The 23773-nt window shown below is 41.5% G+C and overlaps 1 protein-coding gene across 4 annotated transcripts; it reads left to right on the plus strand.

The window, feature by feature from the left end:
• Positions 1-89: 89 nt before the first annotated feature.
• Positions 90-23765, plus strand: CCDC191 (coiled-coil domain containing 191). Of its 4 annotated transcripts, XM_028726553.2 has the most exons (17): positions 90-225; positions 1187-1225; positions 1827-1968; positions 2514-2660; positions 3281-3459; positions 4055-4278; positions 5743-5902; positions 7411-7601; positions 9507-9756; positions 11264-11739; positions 12513-12589; positions 13731-13813; positions 16125-16226; positions 17110-17253; positions 18365-18517; positions 19247-19401; positions 21849-23765. In XM_028726553.2, exons 1-17 carry the CDS (start codon positions 154-156, stop codon positions 21979-21981), a joined length of 2727 nt encoding a protein of 908 aa, XP_028582386.2. In that variant the 5' UTR covers positions 90-153; the 3' UTR covers positions 21982-23765. The 4 variants fall into 4 exon arrangements, with proteins under 4 accessions (XP_028582386.2, XP_077783281.1, XP_077783283.1 ...); XM_077927155.1 differs by lacking the exons at positions 19247-19401; positions 21849-23765 and adding an exon at positions 18652-18750; XM_077927157.1 differs by lacking the exons at positions 7411-7601; positions 9507-9756.
• The last annotated feature ends 8 nt before the right edge of the window (positions 23766-23773 follow it).

The raw sequence follows: 23773 nt of genomic DNA on the forward strand, positions 1-23773 counted from the left end.
GCTCTCGCCTTCTGCTATAGGCGCACGCTTGGGGAAGGGGAGGAAAGGACTTCGTTTCCCAGCATCCCTCGGAGCAAACTGGGGGGGGGGAGAGAGCTGGCTTCGGGGAAGGAAGGAAGAAAGGAAGGAAGGCGTCTGCCTCTAGCTTCGCCAATGGCGGTTATGAGACACAGACCTGAGTTGTACCGCTGGCGGCGCTTCAGCCAGTCGGCGTCTCGGCAGAAGGTAGGGATGTTGTGCCTCCTGCCTCCGCCAACCCAGGCAGCTGTTCCAGCGTGAAGTTATGAAGTTATGGTTGGATGGGAAATAGGCAGAGGAGTTCTCGCTCTCCTCTGGTCTCTGTTTATTGCATTTATATCCCACCTTTTCCTCCGAGGAGCTCAAGGTGGTGAACATGGTTCCTCCCCCAACAACAACCCTGTGGGGTAGAATCGTAGGCTGCAGGTGGGCAGTGTTAGCAACCAGCTGTGCCTTCTTCCAGGAATGCCACTTTTCTATGGTAAACCATGCTCAAAGCGGCTCACAGCATCCACAATACTTAGAATCACAGAATTGTATAGCTGGAAGGGATTCCCGCCCCCCTTGAGGCTCATCTAGTCCAACTCCCCTTCTTTGCAGGAATCTCAACTGGAGCATCCATGACAGATTGCCATCCAACCAACCAGCCTCTGCTTAAAAACCTCCCAGGAAGGAGAGTCCACCACCTTCTGAGGGAGTCCAGATAGTTTAGGCTAAGAAGCACTGAGTGGACCAAGCTTCGTGGCTGAGTCACCCAGGTCCCACTCTGACTCTACACTAATGGTGAAGCTGAGTGGTGGGAGAGCTGTGATAGACAAAACAAAGTATTTATTCATGCAACACATAATGAAGCAATGAAACTGGTTGATGCTAGGTGTGCCAGTCCCCCCTCCCCCCCAGTTTGGACTGCTTTCACAAATTAATGCAGGTTAAGGCTATCACGTACTACTAGTCAATCCTGCCACCAGGATATGAGGCACGGTGCCTCTGAATACTAGTCACTAGGGAGTAAGTCTCAGAGTTCAGCAGAGCTTACTTACTCTTTAGGTGTGCTTAGGATGATTTCAACTTTAACCTTTCTAGGGGCTTGCAAAGACAGAGGTCTTTAGTTTTACTTTAATATTTATAGCTAGCTCAGTGCTAAACTATTGCAATGTTTCTCCCCCAGACAAAACTTGATCCTGACAATGTGGAGCACTGGATTAAGGTAAGGGAGAAGAAAGTGATGCATAACCTTCCTATTTACATGAGAGTAATGCCTATTGTACTCAGTGGGACTTAATTTCTGAACAATCATCCTGGATAAAATTAGACCAGTACTTTCTTAGTGTCAAGGTATGGCATGTTTTGGAGTTAGTGGCTCCTATTTCTATTTGGATCCATTTAATATACTGATTAATGAGCTGCTACACAAGCAGGTCTGAGCTGGTATCAGTAGACTTAACTGTGTAAACTGTGACTGAAATCTCTGCATTTCACTGTGCAGATTTTTTTCTATGAGATTGTGACCCTTATATGAAGTAAGACTGGGTCTTCCTACCCCAGTATTGTCTATTCTGACTGGAATAGCTACCTAAGGTGCCATGGAAAGAAACTTTGGACCTTACACATCTAAAGTGCCCTCCATTCCCTCCCTCCCTGACTAATGTTTAATTTCAGGTAGGTAGCCGTGTTGGTCTGACACAAATGAAATAAAAATAAAAATAATTGTCCAGTAGCACCTTATAGACCAACTAAGTTTGTTCTGGTGTAAGCTTTCGTGTGCACGAACACTTCCTGATACATATGTCTGTCATTCTCTTTCTTAGCGAGTTGAACAAGCATCTGAGTTTGCTGTTTCTGAGATGTTTTCCTTAAGAAAGACATCTTATTCTCGAGGACTTCATGGCCCTGTGCTAGATTTGGAAACGACAGAGCAGCTGCAGGATCATGATGAGGCATATGTGGAAGGTATTGCCTAAATGTGATGCTGGTCCAGATTAATATAACTATATTCTTTAGCTACATTGCAGAAGACTTGCATTAGGTACAGTGAGGGGGGAAAGTATTTAATCCCCAGCTAAATTCGCCCATTTGCCCTCTGACAAAGAAATGACCAGTCCATAATTTTAATGGTAGGTTTATTGTAGCTGTGAGAGACAGAATAACAATGGGATAACCCCCAAGGGAGCCATGAACTCAAAAAGCTTGAAAACCTCTGCTTTAATGCAAATGATGTAAAGTAACAAATTAAAAATTAGAATCTGATTAGTATAATTTTTATTACTGAATATTATACCCTCCCTAAAATATCCAATGTAAACAACACTAACAGTAAAATAGAATACAAATCTAAGGCCAACTTAACTAAGAAGAGAGTATTAAAAGATATACAACTAGAGCTTCCAAAAACATGTGTTCAGGCTTGAAGTGTCAAGCTGCTTTTGTTTTAGAATTTTAGCTTTAGTTGCCACTTCTTATCCAATTAAAATCCATTGCTTCTTTCATCAATGTAGCCCAAGAGCTCCTTAATGACTGGTTGAATTCAAAACTGAAGTTGGAACTTGCAGACGATCAAGAAGATGCTGCTGAAAATCCACTCCCCCGTTCTCTTCCTCCCCAGGAGCCCCCCACTGGCTTTCAGAAGTATGAAAAATTTGATGGTGAGAACTTGCCTCAATTTTAAACTTGGATCTAGAGAATGTATAGTGATAATATTGAGTACCGTTTAATGGGAAATTGTCAAAATGAATAGAACTTCCTTGCATTTATGTCTACATTTTAATTAATTTTATAATGAATGATTTTAGAATGTTGTTTATGCTGTACTTTTGTACTGTTTTATTGTTGTTAGCCGCCCTGAGTCCAGCTTCGGCTGGGGAGGGCGGGATATAAATAAAATTTATTATTTATTATTATTATTATTACATTTATAGCTCAAGTACCAAGGTAGTCATGCAAAGATTGTAGTGTTGTTTGGCTCTACATTAGTACGTTCTGCTCTGATATTAAAATGCCTCAGTTCATGACATGAAGCAAATGTAACATTCAGATGGATCTGTATTCATCAATTAATATTGATCATGTAGTTTGGGTCTTCACTGATATCAAGCTTAAACAAGTGATAATAAATACCAAATATCTTATTTTGCATACTTGTAAAAGCATTATATGTCTTGTTGCTAACCAGGGCACCTGAATTTTAACACAAGCAGGAAAAGAAATAATGGTATGTTTAAAAAAGTTTGGTGCCTTTTCTGGATTGTTTTGCTTGGTATTTTAGATTTTTATGGTTATCTGGAAGATGAGATGGAAAATACAACAGTACAAGATATTCTGCAGGATCTCCTGCAGAGTGAAGTTGTTGACAGTGGTATATTGGGAAACCTTAGAACTGAAGAACTTAAGGAGAAAAGGAAGCCCAAAGACCCACGAATTACCATGGAATTAAGGCATAAACAGGTGAAGAAAAGGGGGCTTATTTTACACATTAAACTATTTTTATTTGGAGAAGACAGCCTTAAGGCACCTACTATTGTAAGGTACAGTTGTAAAAAATAGTGTAGTTTTTCTTAAATGGTTTTGTTAAGTAAACTGTTTCCTGAGCCATGTATACTGCTGTAGCACAATTGAAGTTACTAGTGAATTGTTCTCCAACAATAGTGCTGATGTTTATGTCTGTTTCCATGCATTTTAGAATACTACATCAGAGGCCAATTCCAGCATAACAGTGTATCCAGGGCTTCTATTTACATTTGCCAGTTATAGAAGCAATGATTGCATGGAGATATCTGAGCACCTCACTTGTGTCATCCAAATAGTTTTCATCCTTGATGGCAGTCAAGTGCTGAGGAGCATACATTAGCGGGGTTCTAGTTATATTTCTCGATGGATTTCCTGGACCTTGGTGTATTCTGTAAGGATTTCATGGAGAAATACAGTAGTCATGGCAAAGGTGTAGCTGCCCTGAAAGCAACACATCTACAACCATTTGTATACCATAGTCCTGTAGTTTAAAACAACAAAATATGATCTTGGTCTTGATTTTGTTTTTCAGGTAAAAGAAAATCGGCTGAGGAGACAGAAGGAGCAAGAGCTTCTGAAACAAGAGAAGGCCCTGAAAAAATTGGCAATGTCAGAGGCCCAGAGGCAACTCCAAGAGGAGAAGAAGAAGAAGGTTCTGAAAGCCAGGAGAGAAGAAGAGGAAATTCAGAAACAGATGGTGAAGCTGCGGAAAGAGTTGGTAGAAAAAAGGCATCTCATGGAAGAAGCCAGGAAAATGTAAGTTGAGGAAAACAAGAACTTGGCATTCAAATGCATTTTAGGTACCAGAGCACAGTCTGATAATGTGTAACGGAACAAACTTGTGGAAGTAAGTCTAAATCTGATCATAATCTGGATGGGAGATTCTTGGGAATCCCATGCATAAAACTTAAGAGTTCTGAGGGAGAAAGAAGGCACAATATATAAGCCATACATTTTAATAACTCATTCCTAAGTTATGTGAAGCTTCATCACCTCCTGGAAACCATGAAGTTTCTTCAGATTTTTAGACCTGGAAAGCTGATTTTCCTCCCTTTCTGAGCTTGCAATTTGAAAAACTGGCCTAATATCATGTGTGCCCTTTTATTTTTACTTATACTGTACAAATTAAATTAAAGGAAACTGTCCATTTGTGGTATCATGCAGCTCTCATAAGTACTCGGAAATAAGTCCCACTATGCTCAATGGGACTTAGTTGCATAGTACTGCAACTGAAACATTTTGGCATTTCTACAGCAGAGAGCAAACACTATTAGGTCCCCCCAAAAGGCCACTTGAATATTTTCATATGCTGTTATAAGATGATTATCGCTCTTGGTGATTGGTTTGGTAATATGAACTTGTTGGCTAGGGCAGAATATTCCAAATGAGCACCAGTTTGCTGCCTCAAACATGCTTCACATGCAAAATTCAAATCCCCGTAGATGGAGGGTCCTTTATGTTTGGTCACTTTAACTGCTCCTTTGAACTGCAGGTGCTTCTGCAGTGGTAGTTGGCTCAAGAAGACCATTCTCTGATGTTTGCTTCTTTAGGTAACCATTGGGAAGAATTCATTGTAGTGCTATGACATTTGTTCCATCAGCACAAGCTTTTTAGCTTGCCTGATGGAATGATGCTCCCCCTCTGTGCTGTTCTGGGGGTTCTCCTGAACCCCACCAAAGTCAGTTGGGGGGCATGCAGGGGGAGGGGGAGGTACAGGAATCTCTGTTGCACTAGCGGAAGTCCTTGTGTGGGCTTCTGCTATTGGGGCTCATTAGTTGAATCTGTCCCTTAGTTTTTCTACATCATCTTTTTGAATGTCTACCACATAACTAATGGGATTATGTATTGTGAACTTCTGGCTGCCTTTATGCCACAAGAACCTTATATTGCTATGATTCCTATCGCTAAGTGGCATGCACAATACAGATTTTATGCAGTATACTTTTCACTGAGACAGATCTCCTTTTATACTTACATAAAACTTTCCTAGCTGCAGGTAGCAGAACTATATTCCTTTGAGACCTGTAACTAATACAGGCATAGGATAGAGAGAGAAATGTAGCAATTACCTAATGAATCTTGATAAATGGGCTCACAAACGGAGTTGGGTAACAGAAAAGTAATAATATGAGAACTGGCTGAAGGTCATGAGATGACTATCACAGTCCTCTTACGCTCTACTAGTTGCCTCTGGCCTCTCACAGATTGCTTTATTTTCAGGGAAAGAAAGAGGCACGATCTAAAAAAAATTAAGAGGCTGGTAGAAGTCGGCATGCCTCCTGTGCCAGTCCATCTGGATTGTGAGATAGAAGGACAAAGGACAGAGAAACAAACCAGGATGCAGGAGCTGCTGAGCAAAATTGACATTGCAAATCAGAAGGTGAGAGCATTCATTATCTCTTTTCAGCACTTTGAGCCAGATGTGTCTCAGCGATAGTCATGGGTCAGCTCTCTGTAAACCGAGAAACCAACTCCCCGTGTCAGGCTGACCTAGATCAACTGAAGATTGAGATCCCAATATATATTTTTTTACAAGATTTGAGGAAAGCGAGACTATTGATCACAGTGAGTAGTTGAGTGGCAGGAGCTGAGATTTGCCATGAAAACTACCCAGCCGTTTAGTTTATACCTGGAAATAGAACACAGTGTCACATTGGCTGTGTGCACAGATGGTTTTGAATCTCCTTTACACCTTCATTGCCCCTTTCATGCAGGAAGACTGAGTGAACCTTTCTTGCAGCTGCTACTGCACTGTTGAGGTTTGGTGTTGAAAATGGCAGTGCATGGTTATATCATTTGTTTGTGCACTTAAAGAGAAGGCTAGAACAGTAAATAGGGGAGAAATGCATAACAACAGACCAAAGCTGCAATCTTAAACTCACTTATTAGGGAGTAAATCTCATTGAAATATAGTAAGACTTCCTTCTTAATACAAATGCATAGGATTGTACTGTAAATTGCTATTTGGGAATAATACTTGTTCTGCTTTGACTTTCTTGAAGGCCAGTGCACACCAATTAGTGACTCCTAGCTGTGTGCCTTATGAGGCTGCTGCAATTTATTTAGTAAAAACATTATACTGAGCCTTTCCAAAAAATGTCCACGCTAGCTAATGTTGTGTTTTAGATTGCAATAAAGAAGAAAATAGCAAATAAATTATTGAGCCAAGCAGCCAGCCCCTAAAGCATTATTTAAATAATAATAATTTAAATGCAGTTAAATGCAATTTCCTATAGAACAGTATAAGTGATATGTGGAATTGTGATGATACTTGAGAAAAACACATGTAATAGTACTGGAAGTTGAAGAGGTTGGCAGTAGATTTGTTCTAAAAAATTCTAAAGTTCTTTCAATTTGGGTTTTTTTAATAAGGGAGAAGTTATAACAAGTGAATTTGGGAGAGAAAATAAGACTCATTTGGTTCTGTAACACAGAGAGGTATTCTAGAAAAGGGAAAAGGGAAAGTCTGTTCTGAAGGCAAAGGGTGAAAAGAGAAGTTTGTTTTCCTGTTAATCAACCTTCTATTGTCAGCAGAACTCTGAAGACTAAAAATATAAAGAAAATAGGAGATGATAGAATCAGAACAGTAGATGTGATGAAACATTACTTCATTTGTCATTAACCTCCCATGAAGCACCTCAAAGCAATTTTTGCAATGCAATTGAAACATACAAAAAATTGTATGATCTAGTTGAGATTCCTGCATTTCAAAGGAGCAGACTAGATGAACCTCTGGGTCCCCTCTAGCTCTACAATTCTCTGATTCTTTAAAAACGATTTCAAATCCAGTACTGATACCAACTGTGATAAAGATCTCCACTTAGAAGGTTTGTTGAAAGAGGAAAGCTATCATGTAGTTACTTGATTTCATAACCATCCCCAATGCAGTGCCTACGGAAGTATTTCTCTGCCTGGTACAAGCTCATTCTGGATCTCAGGATTAAGATGGGAAAAGCAAGGGCCCTTGCTGACTGGAAGTGCCAGCTGAAGACCTTGCGAGCCTGGAGAGATTACACACGGTCTCAGAAGTTAGAGCAGGAGACTAAAAAACTGGAGAACCAGCTTCGCAATCAGAACAGGTAGCGGCATTTAACACCACCACCACCACCCCGGGATGTTGATAGTATGAGGGAAATATCTGCTGCTGTTTTAGGGACCAGTTCCAGCCATATACATTTTTGTGCCTGAACCATAATGGTAAAATAATGATCTCTTTAAAAACAGAACAACCAACAAGAGGATGAATGTTGGAGACAGTAAAATGGCATGCTTTTAGGCTCTTCTGCTCCTCGCTGATTCATGAAAAGATTGGCTCAATCAGGAGCTACAACTTTTATTTTCTATAGCACCACCATTGCGTGTGACATTAACATTTGAAATATGACAGGGGTGTGGAACTGGATCTGGCCAATTCCAGAAGTGGCTAACTCTCCATGGCCCCTTTGACAGGTGGGTGGGGCTACCCACTTGTCAGTCACATCAGCTGATTGAAACATCAAGGTGCTCTCCTGGTTCTTCCTTCGCAGTTACTGCTTAACTTAGTTGGTCTTTAAGGTGCTACTGGAAGGAATTTTTTTTGTTTTGACTATGGCAGACCAACACGGCTACCTATCTGTAACTGCAAAGGAGTAGTCTTCCTTTGAACCAATGGCTTGAATTCAAAAAGAATTCAAGTCTCGGCTGCAAAGGAAGAACCAGGAGCTCACCTGGTGTGTGCTCCTGAGCCTTCCTTTTGAGTTTGGCACCACAGTTTTTACCTGTCTTATGCCTGATAACATCATGCAGCGTTGGGTGATGGACGAGGTTGTGTAGTTTGAGACAAACCATGTTGCAGGCCAGATGGGGAGGCCTGACTTTCCTAGGGGAAAACAAAAGAGGAAGGAGAGAGGGGTGGGCGCAGGGAAATATGGAGTGGTACTCAACTAAATTGTAGTATGAGTCAGTGAAATTAATGAGCATGACTAAGTTAAGTCCATTAATTTCAATAGGTCTCTGAGTAAAACGTAGTTGCAGTGTTTGATATCTGCTTAAAAATAAAGGCCTTGCTTTCCTGTTGCTCCTTTAACAGGCCCAAAAGGACTTCTGATAAATATTATTCAGTTCTAGTTTTCCCTGTTCTTCTTTGGGCTTCTGACATGAACATGACCTCAAAGTCTTGATAAGTCAAATCTATAATGGATGAAATTATTGTTCCATTGATTGTCCCAGAAACTAAATTAGGAATCCATTAACTTAACAAGAGCTAGGCAAAGTGCATCTGATCTGGGCCACTCAGGCTTACAGTGCTGCTGGTCATTATGAAGAAAAGCTTTGTCGGGTTGCATACATTACATTTGCCACCTTTGGCCTAATGCCTTAACTGGGGAATATGCTGCTGATACAGCTCTTATTAGCAGCAGTCTCTGATTGTAACAGAGATTGCAAAACAACAAGCAGGAAAATATATTAAGTAGTTAGTAAGAAGTAATTGTATTTTAAAAAAAACACCACCAACCAATAATATTCTTCTTTCTTTGGCGATCACTTGTAGCCAAGTAAGATTGTCTTCTATTAACACGGTTTTAAAAGTGAGTCCATAAGTGATTGTGGAGGCCAATTCTGGATTCACACGTTCTTCCACAGCGGGGACATAGGTTTCCAGGCGGGAGTTGATCATGGTGAGGGTTTGCCAAGCATGTCTTCCTCTTAGCGTGTTTCTCCCTTTCGACCAGAGTTCAAGCATCTTCAAATCCCATGACACCTTTGGCAAAGGCTGTTCTCCAATCGGAGCACTAGCAAGACAATGTTTCCCAGTTGTTGGTGTTTATACTACATTTTATAATATAAGCCTATATTGGCTAATGTGCCTTTTTACAGCAGTAGTAATCCAATCAGTTGTCAACCATTCTAAAATCTATACTGAAATTCTAAAATAGGGTGGGGTAGACACACATCCTCCTAATCTGAGGAATTTGCAATTGATTTTACTGAACATTTATTTTTAGGGGGAAACAGTTGGCTATAGAGTTTAATCGGAAGTGCATTTTGCGCCGTTATTTTGCCGAATGGCACTGCTGGAGCCAAACGGAGGTGGAAAAGAGAGAACTACAATTGAAAAAAGAGGATACAAGGAGGAAAATGGCAAAGCTGTTAGAGGAAGTGGCACTGGGCAAATTTGCTACAGACGTCTCCCAGGATGCCAAGAGAACTCATGAGTCAAAAGAAGCTTGGGATCAACCCGTGAGTCCTACAGAGGTAAACATACCTCATCATCATCACTCCCATAGTGTGGAACCTCCTTCCTATGGAACTAATGCACACCCCCTGTGGTGCAGAATTCAGATGTTCCAGTCTGCCTTTCATTAGTAGTGCTTTATGCTGTTGATTCTCAAAATCCTGCTTCCCTGCGGTACTGAATTTTTATGGTTTGAAGCTTCAAATGTATCTCAGTGTATTTTATCTCGCTGTTGTACACTACCATGTGAGGGCTGTGCCCTAAAATGGAATGGCTAATCTGTGTCCCTCCAGATGTAACCATTAGCCATGCTGAGTGGGGTTGTTGAGAGTTGGAGTCCAACAACATTTGGAGGGCAACAAGTTAGCCACCCCTTCTCCAAATGGGGGCCTATAAATACTTCAAATAAATATAAAATAGAGATTGGCAGCTGACTAAACTGGGCCACATCTGGATTCCTGTGTCACATCATTTGGCTCCCCAGTTGCCAATCATGTATGCAAAAGAGGAATATGAATAACTGCATCTGTGACAAGGAGACTCTATTTCAAGCGGCTTGGTAGATGCTACACAAAGCCTTGGCCTGTCACACCTAACTCCCTTCTCAAAGTGACTTTGGCAGAACTACATTCACTGATCAAGAAATGGAGCAGCTGTAAATAAAGTGATTCCTTCAAGTTTTCCTATAGCCAATTCTAAACAAAAACAAAAAAACCAGGGTGGCATTCTTGCATTCAAATAAATATAGGGACTCTCTTTTCAGAGTTGCAGTGACACTAGAGGGAAGGATTGTGTGAGCTCTGGACCTCTATCCAGTTTGACTTCCTGTAGAATCCTGGGGGCCAAGTCACAAACAAGCAGCCTGAGCCAAACACAAAGTCTCCAAGAGCATAGCCAGAGCAGTTTTACCAACACAGGAAAGTTACACCTGCCCCCTTTCTTATGAAACTAAATAGATTCTCCGGTATGCATACCTAGTAGGCTCAGTAAATAGATGATAACAATAGTTACAAAATGCAGAACTCACAAGTAGGCCAGAGGTGTGTTAGCAAGATTCTTCTCCTGCATCTTCTCCCCCCCCCTCCAAAAAACAAACAAACTAGGAACAGATTGCAGGCATTGCAGGTAAAGACAAACTTGATATAATATCAAAGGGAGTTGTGTCTAGTGCACTAGGAGGACCTGTGTGTTGTGTATTCCTCAATGAGCATTTATTGGAAGTTCTCAAAACAAGCATGGAGCGAATAAACACACATGCTTTCTGCCATTGCTGACTATTCTTTAGGGTCCCAGTCTTCCATCTTTTAGGTTTTCAAGAATTTTCCTGTCTTTGTAAGCAAATGACTTTGGGAAATTTGGTTTTCTGAACACCATGAAGGAATAATATTTCTCTAGGAGATGACAGGCTATGGAATCAGCTGCTATGGAAGTAGTTGCAGCTTCATATAACATATAACAAACGTTTGTTCAACGAGAACTGAGACCTTAATTTTTATAATTAACGTAGGCTTTATCCTCCCTTTCCAGGTGGCTACAATACCCTGTTCACAGGATGATCCCAGAATGGCAAATGTAGAAAGAGCAAACTCCTGCTCTCCAGAGACAAGTCAAAAACGTGATCTTCATTCTCCAAAGCAGCCAAAATGGGCATGGCAGGTCACCCTGAAGCATGCTGCTTTGAATGCTCAAGATCAAGCAGTGTTTGGTAACCAAGCAAGAAGTTCCTCGCAGCATCTTGAACCACCAAAACAAAAAATGTCCTCTGTCTTAAGGGGTCCCCTGGAGCACCGCCATGCCTTCCAGCAGCAGCTGATTGAAGAGCAGAAACGACAGCTCAAAGAGCAGCAAGAACTAATCCTTAGACTTCAGGAAAATGAGAGGCTAAAGAAGGCCAAGGAGGAAGCTGAACAAGCCACGGCAGTTACCAAGGCACTTAACAATCAGGCCCCCAAAACTAGGGAAGGAAAGCAGTTGAGAGAGAGCAGGAATACAGAGTCTTTAAGGTACAGAGCTAAGAGTACAAAGATCCAATTATCTGATGGCAACACAATGTCCTGTTAGGACAGCGGGCTTTGAGACAATACCATGATGTTTCTAAACATCTCTGATAGCTCATTAGGGAGTGAAATGGCCAAATATGATGCAGGTTGATCCTCCTCTCTTCCTCTGTTATTATTTGAGTAGCGTTAATTGATTCCTTCCCCTAATAATAGCTTTAATATAGGATTATAATGCTGTAAATAGCAGACTCCTTTGAAAGATCTCTGCGTTCTTTACAAATTATGAAGAGGCATACATTAGCAAAGCCCACGTGTATTGTTCTGTTTTGCATTACAGAGTGAGATGGGAGAGTGTCTCCCCATTTAAGACTACTTATCGTTCTTTCTTGTTCTACGTAGTGTGCTGGTTCACAAATAACACTAAGCCAAGTTACTGTTTAGCATGAACACTGGTTTCCAGAGAGGAGATCGTGGCTGCTTTACTCCTCTTCATCTCCTGCTGCTTTGCTATGAGCCAAGCTATAGTTTGGCTTAAGGTGTCATCTGAACCCTGGCCTTATGGTTTGCCTCACTCTAGAAAAATCACAAGCTGTAACCAAAGCTTGTTCTTAGGTTTGCTGCATGAAATGATGCCACTGCAATACAAAGGCAGGAAAAATATGGTATTGAGTCCTGTCATTCAGCCCATTGATCTATTGGGTGATATTCAGCTAAGTTTTACTCAGAGTAGGGTCATTTAAATTGGTCATGTCCATTCATTTTTCACTTTCTTTCAGATTAGAAAATTACCAGCCAGATATCCAAAGCAAGAGGAGCCTGAAAGTGCTGTCCACACCACATCCCTTACTCAAAGGTATATTCTTGATGTATAATAGATTCTCCTTCTACACTTGATGGAGCCTTTTCCTTGGATACTTTAGGGGAAAGTGTAGCAAAAGATGAGACCTGTAGTTATGGAGAAAATACCACCATTTAAACACCACCATTTCAGGGGTCTCAGGGCCCTACATACTTGATAATAACTTAACACAGCCAAGCACTTGTTTGAACCCAGACATGGTGAGTCGCAAGGATCATATTGGAAGCCACAGTTAACCAATTGTTATGTGCAGTTGGGAACTTTAGTTCCAAAGAAGCCATAATGTGAAACCATATTTGAATTTGGCTTACAAGTCCTGGCTTGTTCAGAAACCATTAACTGTAGTTCCCAGTATGCATGTAATGGGAAGCAAGGGTTAACTGTGACTTCCTGGAGCTTGTGCACAGCCGTTGAACTAGGCTTACAGATTGTTCAACACACATATGGAACATGTTTACTGGAGGCATTTTGCTTTCAACATATGATACTTGGCTTTGAGCAACATACAACACATGGTTTTGAACCCTCAGCTTCAGGGGCTGAGTGTTTTTATTCATTTACTACTATTTTTTTACAATTACTCATTCTGAAAGTGGTTCACATCAGTAAAAAGAAAAGTGGGGGGAGACAGGTTCAGCCCATCGGATGTGGAAACTAAAAACAGAAGGCATACAAGGAGTAGGAAAGGGAAAATATAGAAGAGGGAGACAAATTCTTCAAAGCCAGGGGAACATGGTGAGCTACAGCCATTTATTTTTGCTTAATAAATAAATTGAAATAGAATTGAGTGTACACATACATAATACATAGTGAAATTTGTCACACAACATATAAATTATAGAAATATATAGAGGAGGGTGTATAAACCACTTCTTACTATTCCTTCTGTTCTTTAAATTAAAAATATTTGTTAGATTTATTTTGTTGGGAACCTCTTAAAACTTAACAGCTAATTTTACAGGTTGCCACTGATGACAAATTAGAGCTAGATGAAACAACATGGCAGTTCTTACTTTCCTTCCTTTGATATTACCAGGTCAAGTCAGACACAATTTTATAAATGGAACTCTGCGTTCTTTATGTCACTGTGCTTCACTTGTTCTAATTGTTGTACTCCTTATTGCGCAATTTTTAGCCATGGAGGAGAGAGCAATTCAGCGTGCAGAAAGGAGAAGGGAACTGGAAGAAGCAAAGAAAAAACGAGAAGAGGAGAAGTTGGTAAGTAAAGTTGAATGCTGGCTTAAACCAAGGGGGCAACATCAATACATGTTTGTTTGTTTGTTGGTTGGTTGGTTGGTTGGTTGGTTTTTTAATCAACATGCTGCTAAATCAAAAGGCCAAGTCCAATTTGTTATTTAAAAATGAAAATCAAGTGAATTTAAAGCACATAAGGACTGAAATTTATATGCTCCATAGCAATATAAGAACTGACCTGCTGGGTCTGACAAAAGTCCATCTAGTTTATTTAGTCCTATATTCTGTCTCCAAAAGTGATCAACCAGATGCCTCTGAGAAACAGGATAGTGATCACTCTGTCCTCTTCTTTGTCCCTAACACCTTAGAAATATCCAATCTCTGAACATCTAGTTGTTGTGGCTAACAACTGTTGAGACTGCTGTCCAGCCATTATTCTGAGAAACTGAAGCATGCACCAGTCTGATGCTCAAGATACAGGAATTTATCATACATAATTTATCTTGTCCTGTTCCTGTGTGTATCATAACTTAATAGCCCTGGGGCACTGACTGTATATAGCAAAGTGAGCAATCCATGGCCCTCAAGGCTTTCCACAGGGCCCACATTATGGTGACGAGTTCTTTACACTTACACACACAGAGCCCCTCAGTATAAAATACAGTGCTGGGAAGGCTTTTGAGGGATTGGGGGTGCCGTTGTGAATGAGATTATTATTGTAAGATATATTTAGATTACTTTATTCTCCTCAGACCAGCATGTGAGACATCTGCTTGACAGGTTGTATGTCCCCATTTGCCTAGGCAAGGATCATGTGACTTAATATATCATATTTCCTCCTCCCAGTTTCCCTCATCTCTGCCTTCCTCCAAGCAGATTTGTGTAGCTCCCTCTCTCTCCTACTTCTGCCTTGCACTTCATTTGTTTCCCTCAGCATTCCCTTTTTAAGCAGTGTGGCTTGCTTAATAAAATTTAAAAATTCCTTACCTCCCCCCACCCCCACTCCTTTCCACTTCATTCTTTCTGCTGCTGTGGTGCCTGCAAGTGGAGTGGGGGCGGGGGGGGGGAGCCTCTCATTTTGAGAGAACTGCTTCAAGCTGAATTGCTGCTAAGAACCCTTCCAACAAAGCCTCTGCTCAGCATTCCAGCACTTAAATGCTGCCTGCCACAAAGCTGCCTCCTGTGGCTCCTCTGTACCAAGAGCGATTCTTCAGGTAGACTTAGCGACTTCCTGCCGTGAGTTGTAGAGCCGCTCTTCACAACTGGAAGGAAAGTCACTCGACAGACAAAAGAGGCAAGTTCCGCTGCTCCCCGCCTTAGCTGTTGTCCCACCACCTAGGAGGGTACAAAACAGCCAATTCTCCTACCACGTGAAAACACGATTTTCTACTCATGGAGCAGAGGCCACTTTCTTTAAATGGCATGGATTGCAATGTCAGCTATTTACCAGAGGTCCTCAAATGGCCCAGTAAGTTCAGTGATTTCTGTTTCTGTTGTTCAGTCAAAGCCAGCCAGTTGTAATAGCACAGGTTCCCAACATCTCTGCAGATGCCTCTCCTTTTTCCAAAAGAAATTATTTGGGGCTTTTATTTGTTGCTGGCTATTATTTCAGTGGAATAAAATTCAGAAAGTATCTTAGGCACAAAAGGTGCCCTAGGCAATTGTCCTTTTTCTGTACCACAGAAGGGAGACTAGAAAAAGACTAAAAAGGCTGCTAAGTGTCCTCACTCAAGAGGTTCAGCTTCTTCTCAAGGCTCCAGACCCAGGAAGCAGAACTCTCCCTGGCAACAGGGTCTACTTATGCTCCCTCCCTTCCACTGCTGGCCTAGGGTTCAGCGCGAGATCACCCCCAACTTGCTTTGCAGGCCTTAATTTCTTCTGCCTCTAAAGAGCAGCTCCTCTCTTAGGGGTCACTCCTTTATGACCCCACATGGTTCAGTCTATTCGCTCAAAACTCAAGCACCATTTTAGACTCTGGTTAATTGTCTCAGGTGATTGGCCGTCTGCGGTGGCATAGTGAGATGTCCAGTGCAAGGCCTCCTCTCATTTTCTCATTCCATTGGGAACAGATTGCACTTAGTGGTGTGGGTGTTTCTTAGTGTTCTTATTAATTTTCTGTCCATACTTCTTACTTGGATCTTACTTAACGGGAGCTTTCTCACAGATGGAAAGACTGGAGGGGAAACCAGAGGGAAGATGACATATTAAAGCTTCAAGTCACATGGTCCCTGCCTGGGTGGATTGGCACAGCCCATTAAGCAGGTGTCTCATTATGCCAGCCCAGAAGGGCCCATTCATGGTAAGTGAACTAGTGCTCCATTCTATCCATTTTTAGGCCCGGATGCAAGCTGAGGAAGAAGAACGTCAGAGGCAAGCAGCAGCAGAGAAGGAGGCTCAGTTGCAGAAGAGGCAAGAGGAGCGGAGACTGCAGAAAGTGGTGAGCAGAATATTGCGATTGCTTCTCCCAGTTCCAGCACTTGCAGAGCTGTACTACTGATCACTGTTTGAAGTGATAACCATGACCCCCTGTAGAAGGGCTAGCATTGTGTTGGTGGTGGTGGTATAACCTTCCTTCAAGGATGCCGGGCAGTAGGTTAGGGCTCAAGCAGTGCCAGCTCCAGGTTTTTGGGGAGGCCTTGTGAAAGATACCTCTCTGAGTGGGCCCTTCACCATTTCCCATTCATTTACCCTTTTCCTCTGGGCCCAATCCACACCATTGCCCAGGAGGAGGAGAGGACAAGGGAAGTGGAGGTGGGTTCTGCTGCTGCTTCATGATTTTGTCTATACTTGTGCTTTGGGAGGGCAAGGAAACCATGAGGAAGTGGGGAAAGCTGCAGAATCAGGGCCTTCAAGGGTGCAAATGGTCCACCTGCTGGAGTTTGGGCTTTGACAAGTGTCACATAATGCCAGCCCCTGACACCAGCTAAGAGTTCAAGCGCGGATTAGGGTGTGAGCCCAGTCTCACAAAAAAAGATGAAAAACTGGTGGTCCGTTCAAAATGGTTTCCATCCATGCATAAAAATATGCAATAATTGCACCTGTTGTGGTGAGAATTGCTGTTCACTGGTAACTTACAGGTAAGCGCTCTTAGTATTGGGAAAGGATTATAATGGGGATGATTTCTGGGGCAACATCAATTGAGCACTTTAATGATTCTGTGCTGTGTGCCCAGCAAAAGGATTGTGTCTGGAAAAGCCTCCTAGCAGCAACTCCACTATTAATGCTAATAATTAGTTGCAAGCCCAAATTAAAAGTAGTGGACCTTTTTTACAAGGTATTCTTACTCCAGGATTTGATCTCTTATGTATCCTTAATTGCAGAAAGAATTGGAAAAACAGAGGAGGCTGGAGCGGGAGCAGCAGCTCTTATCAAAAGCGAAGGAACATTATGAGAAGTTCCTGCTGAAGAAGCAGGGGCTGGAGCCCTGGAAAAGACTAATACAGCAAACTCAGGAAGATATGGTGGTAAGCACTGGAGTAAAAGTGGGCGTCTAGAAAGGAAGGTTGGCTCCATGTCTTGAGGGCTAATCTTCAGCCAGCCTTCTGCCCGCCGTCAAAGAGTCAAAATTCGCGCCATCAAGCCAAAGTTTCTGAAGCAGTTCTAGTTTAGTTTGACTTAGCAGGAGCTCAGCCCAGTACCTCTTCTGACTTTTTCATGCACCTTGTTGTTGTTAGATTTATACCCACTGTTCACCAGAACAGGGCAGGTTGCAGCAATATAAAATACAGCATTAAAGACACTTTAAAACAAATTGTAGTCACAACTAAAGTGGGTCCTAGGTGTGCAGGTGGTGGGAAATCATCCAGCATCAGTGGATTTCAGTTGAGAGAGGAAAGGAACAGCTGGGGTGGAGCTTTAAAGGGAAGGAGAAGACTGCAGGAAGAGCCACATAAAAATAATGTTATAGGTGACTTTCCTCATAGCATGTGCAAATTTATCAAGTAGAATCTGTAATTTCGCAGGTTTTTTGTTTCCAGCTGGCTTTTATCAGCTGCATGTGGAATGATGTCGATCCAGTATTACATTTTAATGTCTTAAGTAGGTATTTTGCTTACTGCTTTGGTTTTAATGCTGTTTGTGCTGAGCTCTCGGGGTTTACAGCACAATTCTAATCACGTCTTTGTAGGAATAAGTCCTATTGAATTCAGTAGGGTTTACTCTCAAGTAGATGAGATGATCAAAGGTCATCGAGTCCAAGCCCCGCTGCTTGTGCAGGAAATCCACTTCTGCTGCAGCTAAATAATTAAATAATGGCCATGTGCATTCACACATGGTCAGGAGGATCCGTGAATCCGATCCGGATCATGTTGTAAGTATTACTCATGTTATAAGCACTCGTGCTATACTCATACTGAGGAACTACAAGGTAAAAGTGAAAGGAAGGAGAGGATCAGTTGCTTGCTCTGGAAAAGTTATAGTGGAACAGAAAAGCATGAGTGGAAATAATACAAATGTAGGTTACAGATGGTGGAGACTTCTAACAGTAAGCCAGAGTAGCATTGCAGCAGAGCTGTAGCCCCTCGGTAATCATTGGAGTAACTAGTTCTCTCTCTTTCCCTCGGTCTTTGCGCTCAGGTGGCACAAAGGCATCATTGCTTTCGATTGCAAAGGAAGTGTCTGCTTGCCTGGCTTCATCATACGCAAGAGATCCTTGCTGGGAAAGTAGCTCAGGCTGAGGGACTTTATTCCCGTCTGCTGCTCAGAAGGTCCTTCAGGAACTGGATAATGGTGAGCAAGAGAAAATGTTACTTACTACGGAAATGTTATAAACTATGGACTTTGCTATTAGCTTTAAAAGAGGATTCATGAAGAATGAGGCTTATTGATGTCTGCTGGTAATGCTGGTTATATGTTTCCTCGAGGATCAGAGGCAAGCTACTAGGAAACCAGTTACTAGGGAACAAAAGTGGGATAAGGTGATTATCGTCCTCATCTCCTGCTTGTGAGCTTTCCAAAGGCATCTGGTTCACCACTGTGGGAAATGGGATGCTGGACTTGAAAGACCAAGTCTCTTTACCTGCTCTCATTGCTCTGTGCTTGTATTGTACCTGGGAGTTGCATTGGAACAAAACTACGTGGCTCTCCTACTCCTAATGTGCAGGTCTCAGTTTGGAGCCACAGTTTTTGCCTCTCCTACACACTTGTCAGGGAAAAGGACTGTACCCTTTAAAAAAAAAAAGGAAACTGAGATCCTCACAACACTGAATTGTACATTCAATAGTGCCTGCATGAAATAGTGGAAAACAGGGAGCCCAGACCATGAACAAAGCATTTTGCTATTGTTATTCTTGAAACGTTAGTTTCATTTCTTATTTTCCTGTACACAAACCACTCAAAACTCTTGTCTCAGCCTTCTGTTCCTTTCCTTTTCTCCCCATCTGTGTTGCTGTGTGCCTGTAGAAAACATGTCAATTCTGAAATTTATTTTCCCTTCCTTTCCTTGTGTTTGTTGTACAGTACAAGGATTATGTATCTACTTTGGAAGAGAGTGCAAAAAAGCTCCATGAAACTTCACTTAAGAAGAAGGTCCTCTGGGCTTGGTTTGATGTACTCAATGAGGAAAAGAGTATTTTCTGGAGAAAACAGAAGACTGCAGATCAGTATAGTGACAGGTGATTATATAAATAGGCTATATGTTTCACTTGAGCTGCATTTATTCCAATTGCTATTTGCCCTTTTCCCTTCATATATTGTCATCATTTTGTTTGTTGCAACGATTGCAAAGCGGTTCTTGATTCTCATATTTTGTAGTTGCAGCATTTAGAGATGGTGAGAGCCCCAGAAACTAGTGGTGTCCAGAGATTGAGTCCACCAGGCCTGGACACTTTCTCTGTTATTTCGCCTTCTTTGAAAATGGGTGCACTGAATCTCTCTTCATTAAATAAATAAATTGCAACAAAAATTAATAATAATAATTTGTAGTAGTAGTAAATTATTATTACCTGAGAGTAAGACTCTCATAAATTTGTCTACACAATGAATGCACCCTCCAAAAAAAGATGAACACTCACAGTGAGGCTGCCATCAATGCTCTCATTAGTATGCTACTTAATTGTACAAAAGGGAAAAATGTGATTGATTCTTACCAGCCAGGGACCTGAAAGGAGAGAGAACAAAGCAAAGGCCAAAATATGTGAGTGCAGCTAGCAAAGAACCAGACTCTTGAGTTCGCTTGTTTGTTTGTTTGTTTTTTTAAAAAAATACTTAAATGGAAAATTTAGAGCCAGAGCAAAAGGCAAGAGACTGAGAAAGCAGCAAATTCATAGGAGAAATAAATGCAATGATGAGCTGGAAAATGTTAACAAAGTAAAGTTGCGGAGTGGGTTGGGCAGAAGATGGTCAATAGGGGAGATGGAGCATTGGAGGAGGGAGGAAAGCAGCTTTCCTCCTCTGGTTCCCCAGTAACGTTATTGGGGTATTGCTCAATACTACTTGCTTCTCAGTCTACATTTCCTACAAACACAACTAATATTCCTACTGTGCAATCCTACACACAAGTGGATATAGGATTGCTCTTCACTGTCACCAGCCCCAGGGCTGATGACAATAACATAAAAGTAACCAATTAATGGAATTGAGTGATTGATGTTTTAAAATTAAAAACATTTAATTTTCTATGGAAGTCCTACATAGATGGAGTGTTTCCCTAAACAAAAAGTTAGTATCTAAAACATGTTGAAGACTTTTCAATAAAACTGACAAGAGATGTGTGCTTACTGTTACAAGGTGTAGTTCCACCCTTTGAAAAGGGAGGAGCATGGCTAGTATCATTAACTTATTGTAAACTATGTAGTTTACGTGACAATCCTCTACAGCGATGATGTTCCAGCCAAGTTGTGCTGCGTTGGCATTATCCCCAGTTCTCATTAGTTCTGCTCTTTGCACAGGCAGCTGTTCCTCTTGCTGGCACAGATCCCCACAGGGGTAAGGTGGTGGAGGGCGGGAGGTTTGCTTCTCTGTTGGCGAACAACTTGATGGCTTTGGAGTCCTGATGAATAACTATTGTACCAAGGCACTTACCTGTCCATTTAAAAACAAAACAAAACAAAACACCCTTCAGCCTTTCCTCCCAACAGAACAGTGCAGGAAGATAATGGAATTTCCTTCCCCAGCACTCAGTTTCTATGGAAAAAATAGCTCTGATAATATTCTCAGTACACTTATACAAAAGCATTTAGTAAGTGTTGTAGGGCCTGGAGGAGGAAAATAGCTGCACCGGTATTAAACCATTAATACCCTTCTTTCTAGCATTTGTATATACTCCTATGGTATGCTTCCATATATGTGTGTATGCATAGCACACTAAAGTCAGAATGGGATTTCACTTGCTTTTCAGAACAGTAGCTACACTGGCCTATACAGTAGTTATATATTGTACAAAAAAATATATATCATTTGTGTATCTCCCTTGAGAGTAACCCCATCAAACCCAGTGCAGCTTCTTTCTGAGTAAACCTGCATAGAACTGGAAATTCTAATCTGAAGTAGCCACTATGAAAATTGAAGCAGGGCGGTATTTATTGTTTCTGATTTCAGTCACCACCAGCTCTGGCTCTAGCTACTCCAGATATGTGGCCTGTGAGGGAATGGGGCCTTGAAAAAGGCCTGCAATACCTTCTCTCTGCCCACTCTCTTGGGGTGAACAGCAAAGGCTGTTTCCTGGACCCATATTCTACCAGAATAATCCATGGGATGTATCAAACTAAGCCAACCCATTAATGCAAGGACTTCTGCTTGTATAATAAACCTTTCCCTCTCTGCACACTCTCCCAAATTTACTGCAGAAAGTTGGGGGAATCCTAAGAACGGATTTGGGGGGCATGAAGGGAGAAGTTCTGTTGTGCAAGAAGCCCTTGTGCAAATTGGGCGACGAGTGGAAGTATACCAAAATGTTTTAAACTGGTTATATTCTTGATTTTTGTAAATAACGTGAGAATAAATGGTCAAAAAGGAGAGAAATTTGTTCCATACAACGTGTGTTACATTGAACGTATGCATGTCTCTTTTTAATTCTGTTACCTTGGGGGGTTTTTTCTCTCCCTCACACTTTTTTATGTAGGAGGATAATGCAGACTGTGTTCAGGGCCTGGAGGCAATTCCCATCTTTGATGAAAGAGGAAAGGGAGAAAGAAGAGAGAATAAAACAGCTAAGGAAGAGAGTGGCTGAAATTCTGCCAGACTTCCGAACATGACATTTCAGGCCAGAAGACAGAGGGGAAAAAGAGAGTTCACACGCACCATTCTCTGGTTGACAGAGAATCTGCAGACATTCTAGCAAACAGACTTCTCTATCCAGTGTGATAGAATCTATTTGGGGAGGTTCCACCTAACAAGCCCCATCCACGAAAGCCCTGCGCAAGGATCTCTGTTTGCATCACAGGGCTTTCCCCTCCTTCAGTGTCCCTCCTGAGATTAGCTTCAGGGGTTAGGAGAACAGAGGGGGAATCATTCCGCCTGGCAAGCTGCAATGCTTGTGGAGACTCTGAATTCCATCCTTATTCCCCAATAGGAATTGTTCTATTGAACTCCTGCTAAAATATCAAAGTGTAGCAGTCAAAGCTGAGATAGGCCAGCGCTTCTATTTTTCCAACTAAATCCTTTCCCCATCTTTGCCTGCTTCCCTGTGGTAAGCACCTATATGTGAACATACAGGAGCAACTCCATTTGGTGACACAAGCATGAAATCTCTTCCTTGTGCTATCCCAAACTCCTGTATTATGAGTGTGTATCCACAAGAACAAGCAATAAACAGGGACAACCACTGTCTCACTCTTTCTTACTACTGAATTAACCACACAGCCAGCAAGTCCACTGATGTGGTGGTAGGGAGATGTTGAATCCACAGACCGTTATTCCTCACAAATTGAACATTGAATTAGAATGAAGGAAAGAGTGCCTGAAAGGGATATAAGAATAACCTATAGACAGCAGTACAGATAGCACTGCTGGGAACAGTTATTGGAAATTCAGATATTCTGTGACGGGTTCTAGTTCACTTTGTGGAAACCAAATTAAGATGCCTCATAGTCAGAAAGCTTTCCGTCCTTTAAAAATGTGAGGTTTTGATATTAGAGCTACTTTGCCCTTGCAACTCCTTCTGTTCCTAGGCACATTTGAGGCTCTCTCAGTTGCTGGACTTTCATTTCAGCTTGTAGACTTTGAATGTCAAAACATTCTAAGTCCAATAACTTACCTCCCATGATGTCATGTGGAATCTTAATTAACATTCTATCAGCTCAGTCAAGCAAATCTTCAGGCTTCATAGCACAGCACCACACATTAAAAAAAACCCTTTAGTATATTGTATAAATAAACCAGTCGTAGTTAAATGTTAACCGACAAGTAGGGGCAACCCTTGTAGTAGTATACCACTTGAGGTGATATTTGAATTGTAGTGCTAAGGTACTGATTTGTTACAAAAGCAAAACAAAAAACAAAAAAAACCCACATTCAGAATAATTACAAACTAGCCAGTTTGTTCTCAACAACTAATGCGTATTAGCACCCCTCCCTTTTTTGCACACAAATTGTGACTGTAGAGGTGGTTAAAAGAATAAAAAGCAAAAGAAATCTGCTCAATCTTGGGTTTGTTACCTTCATTTCTACAAGAGTAACCCAAAGGAATCTGTTAATGTTCTCTCCCACTCTCCAAAATTTGTAAGTAAGCAGACTGAAGAAGATACACATCCGTTTGATTTTGCTTTGTTACCAGCTTAGCTATCTTCAGTTGATTCAGACGGTCCTTCAAGCCATTCAGAAAGTTTAAAGTACATAACAGTTTTGGTTTACTACAGTCTTGGACTAAAGATGCACCTCTTTGCCTCTGACACCTGAGATGTACTGTATATTGTTCAGGACCCACCCATTTCCTGTCATTATTTGTATTAACTGTTTTTAATTCTGAATTTTAAATCATTGTAACCTGCCAGGGGGCCAGCTAGTGAAGGGCACGTAATAAATTTGATGGTATTTTGTTTTTCCAGA

The sequence above is a fragment of the Podarcis muralis genome, chromosome 4 (assembly GCF_964188315.1).
Source record: "Podarcis muralis chromosome 4, rPodMur119.hap1.1, whole genome shotgun sequence".
Lineage (NCBI taxonomy): Eukaryota > Metazoa > Chordata > Lepidosauria > Squamata > Lacertidae > Podarcis > Podarcis muralis.

Excerpts from the sequence above, each read along its gene's own strand:
- CCDC191 (XM_028726553.2), top strand. The coding sequence starts at position 154 with ATGGCGGTTATGAGACACAGACCTGAGTTGTACCGCTGGCGGCGCTTC. Across the intron at positions 4,279-5,742 it reads ATGGAAGAAGCCAGGAAAAT|GGAAAGAAAGAGGCACGATC; the intron begins GTAAGTTGAGGA and ends CTTTATTTTCAG. Across the intron at positions 16,227-17,109 it reads AGCGGAGACTGCAGAAAGTG|AAAGAATTGGAAAAACAGAG; the intron begins GTGAGCAGAATA and ends CCTTAATTGCAG.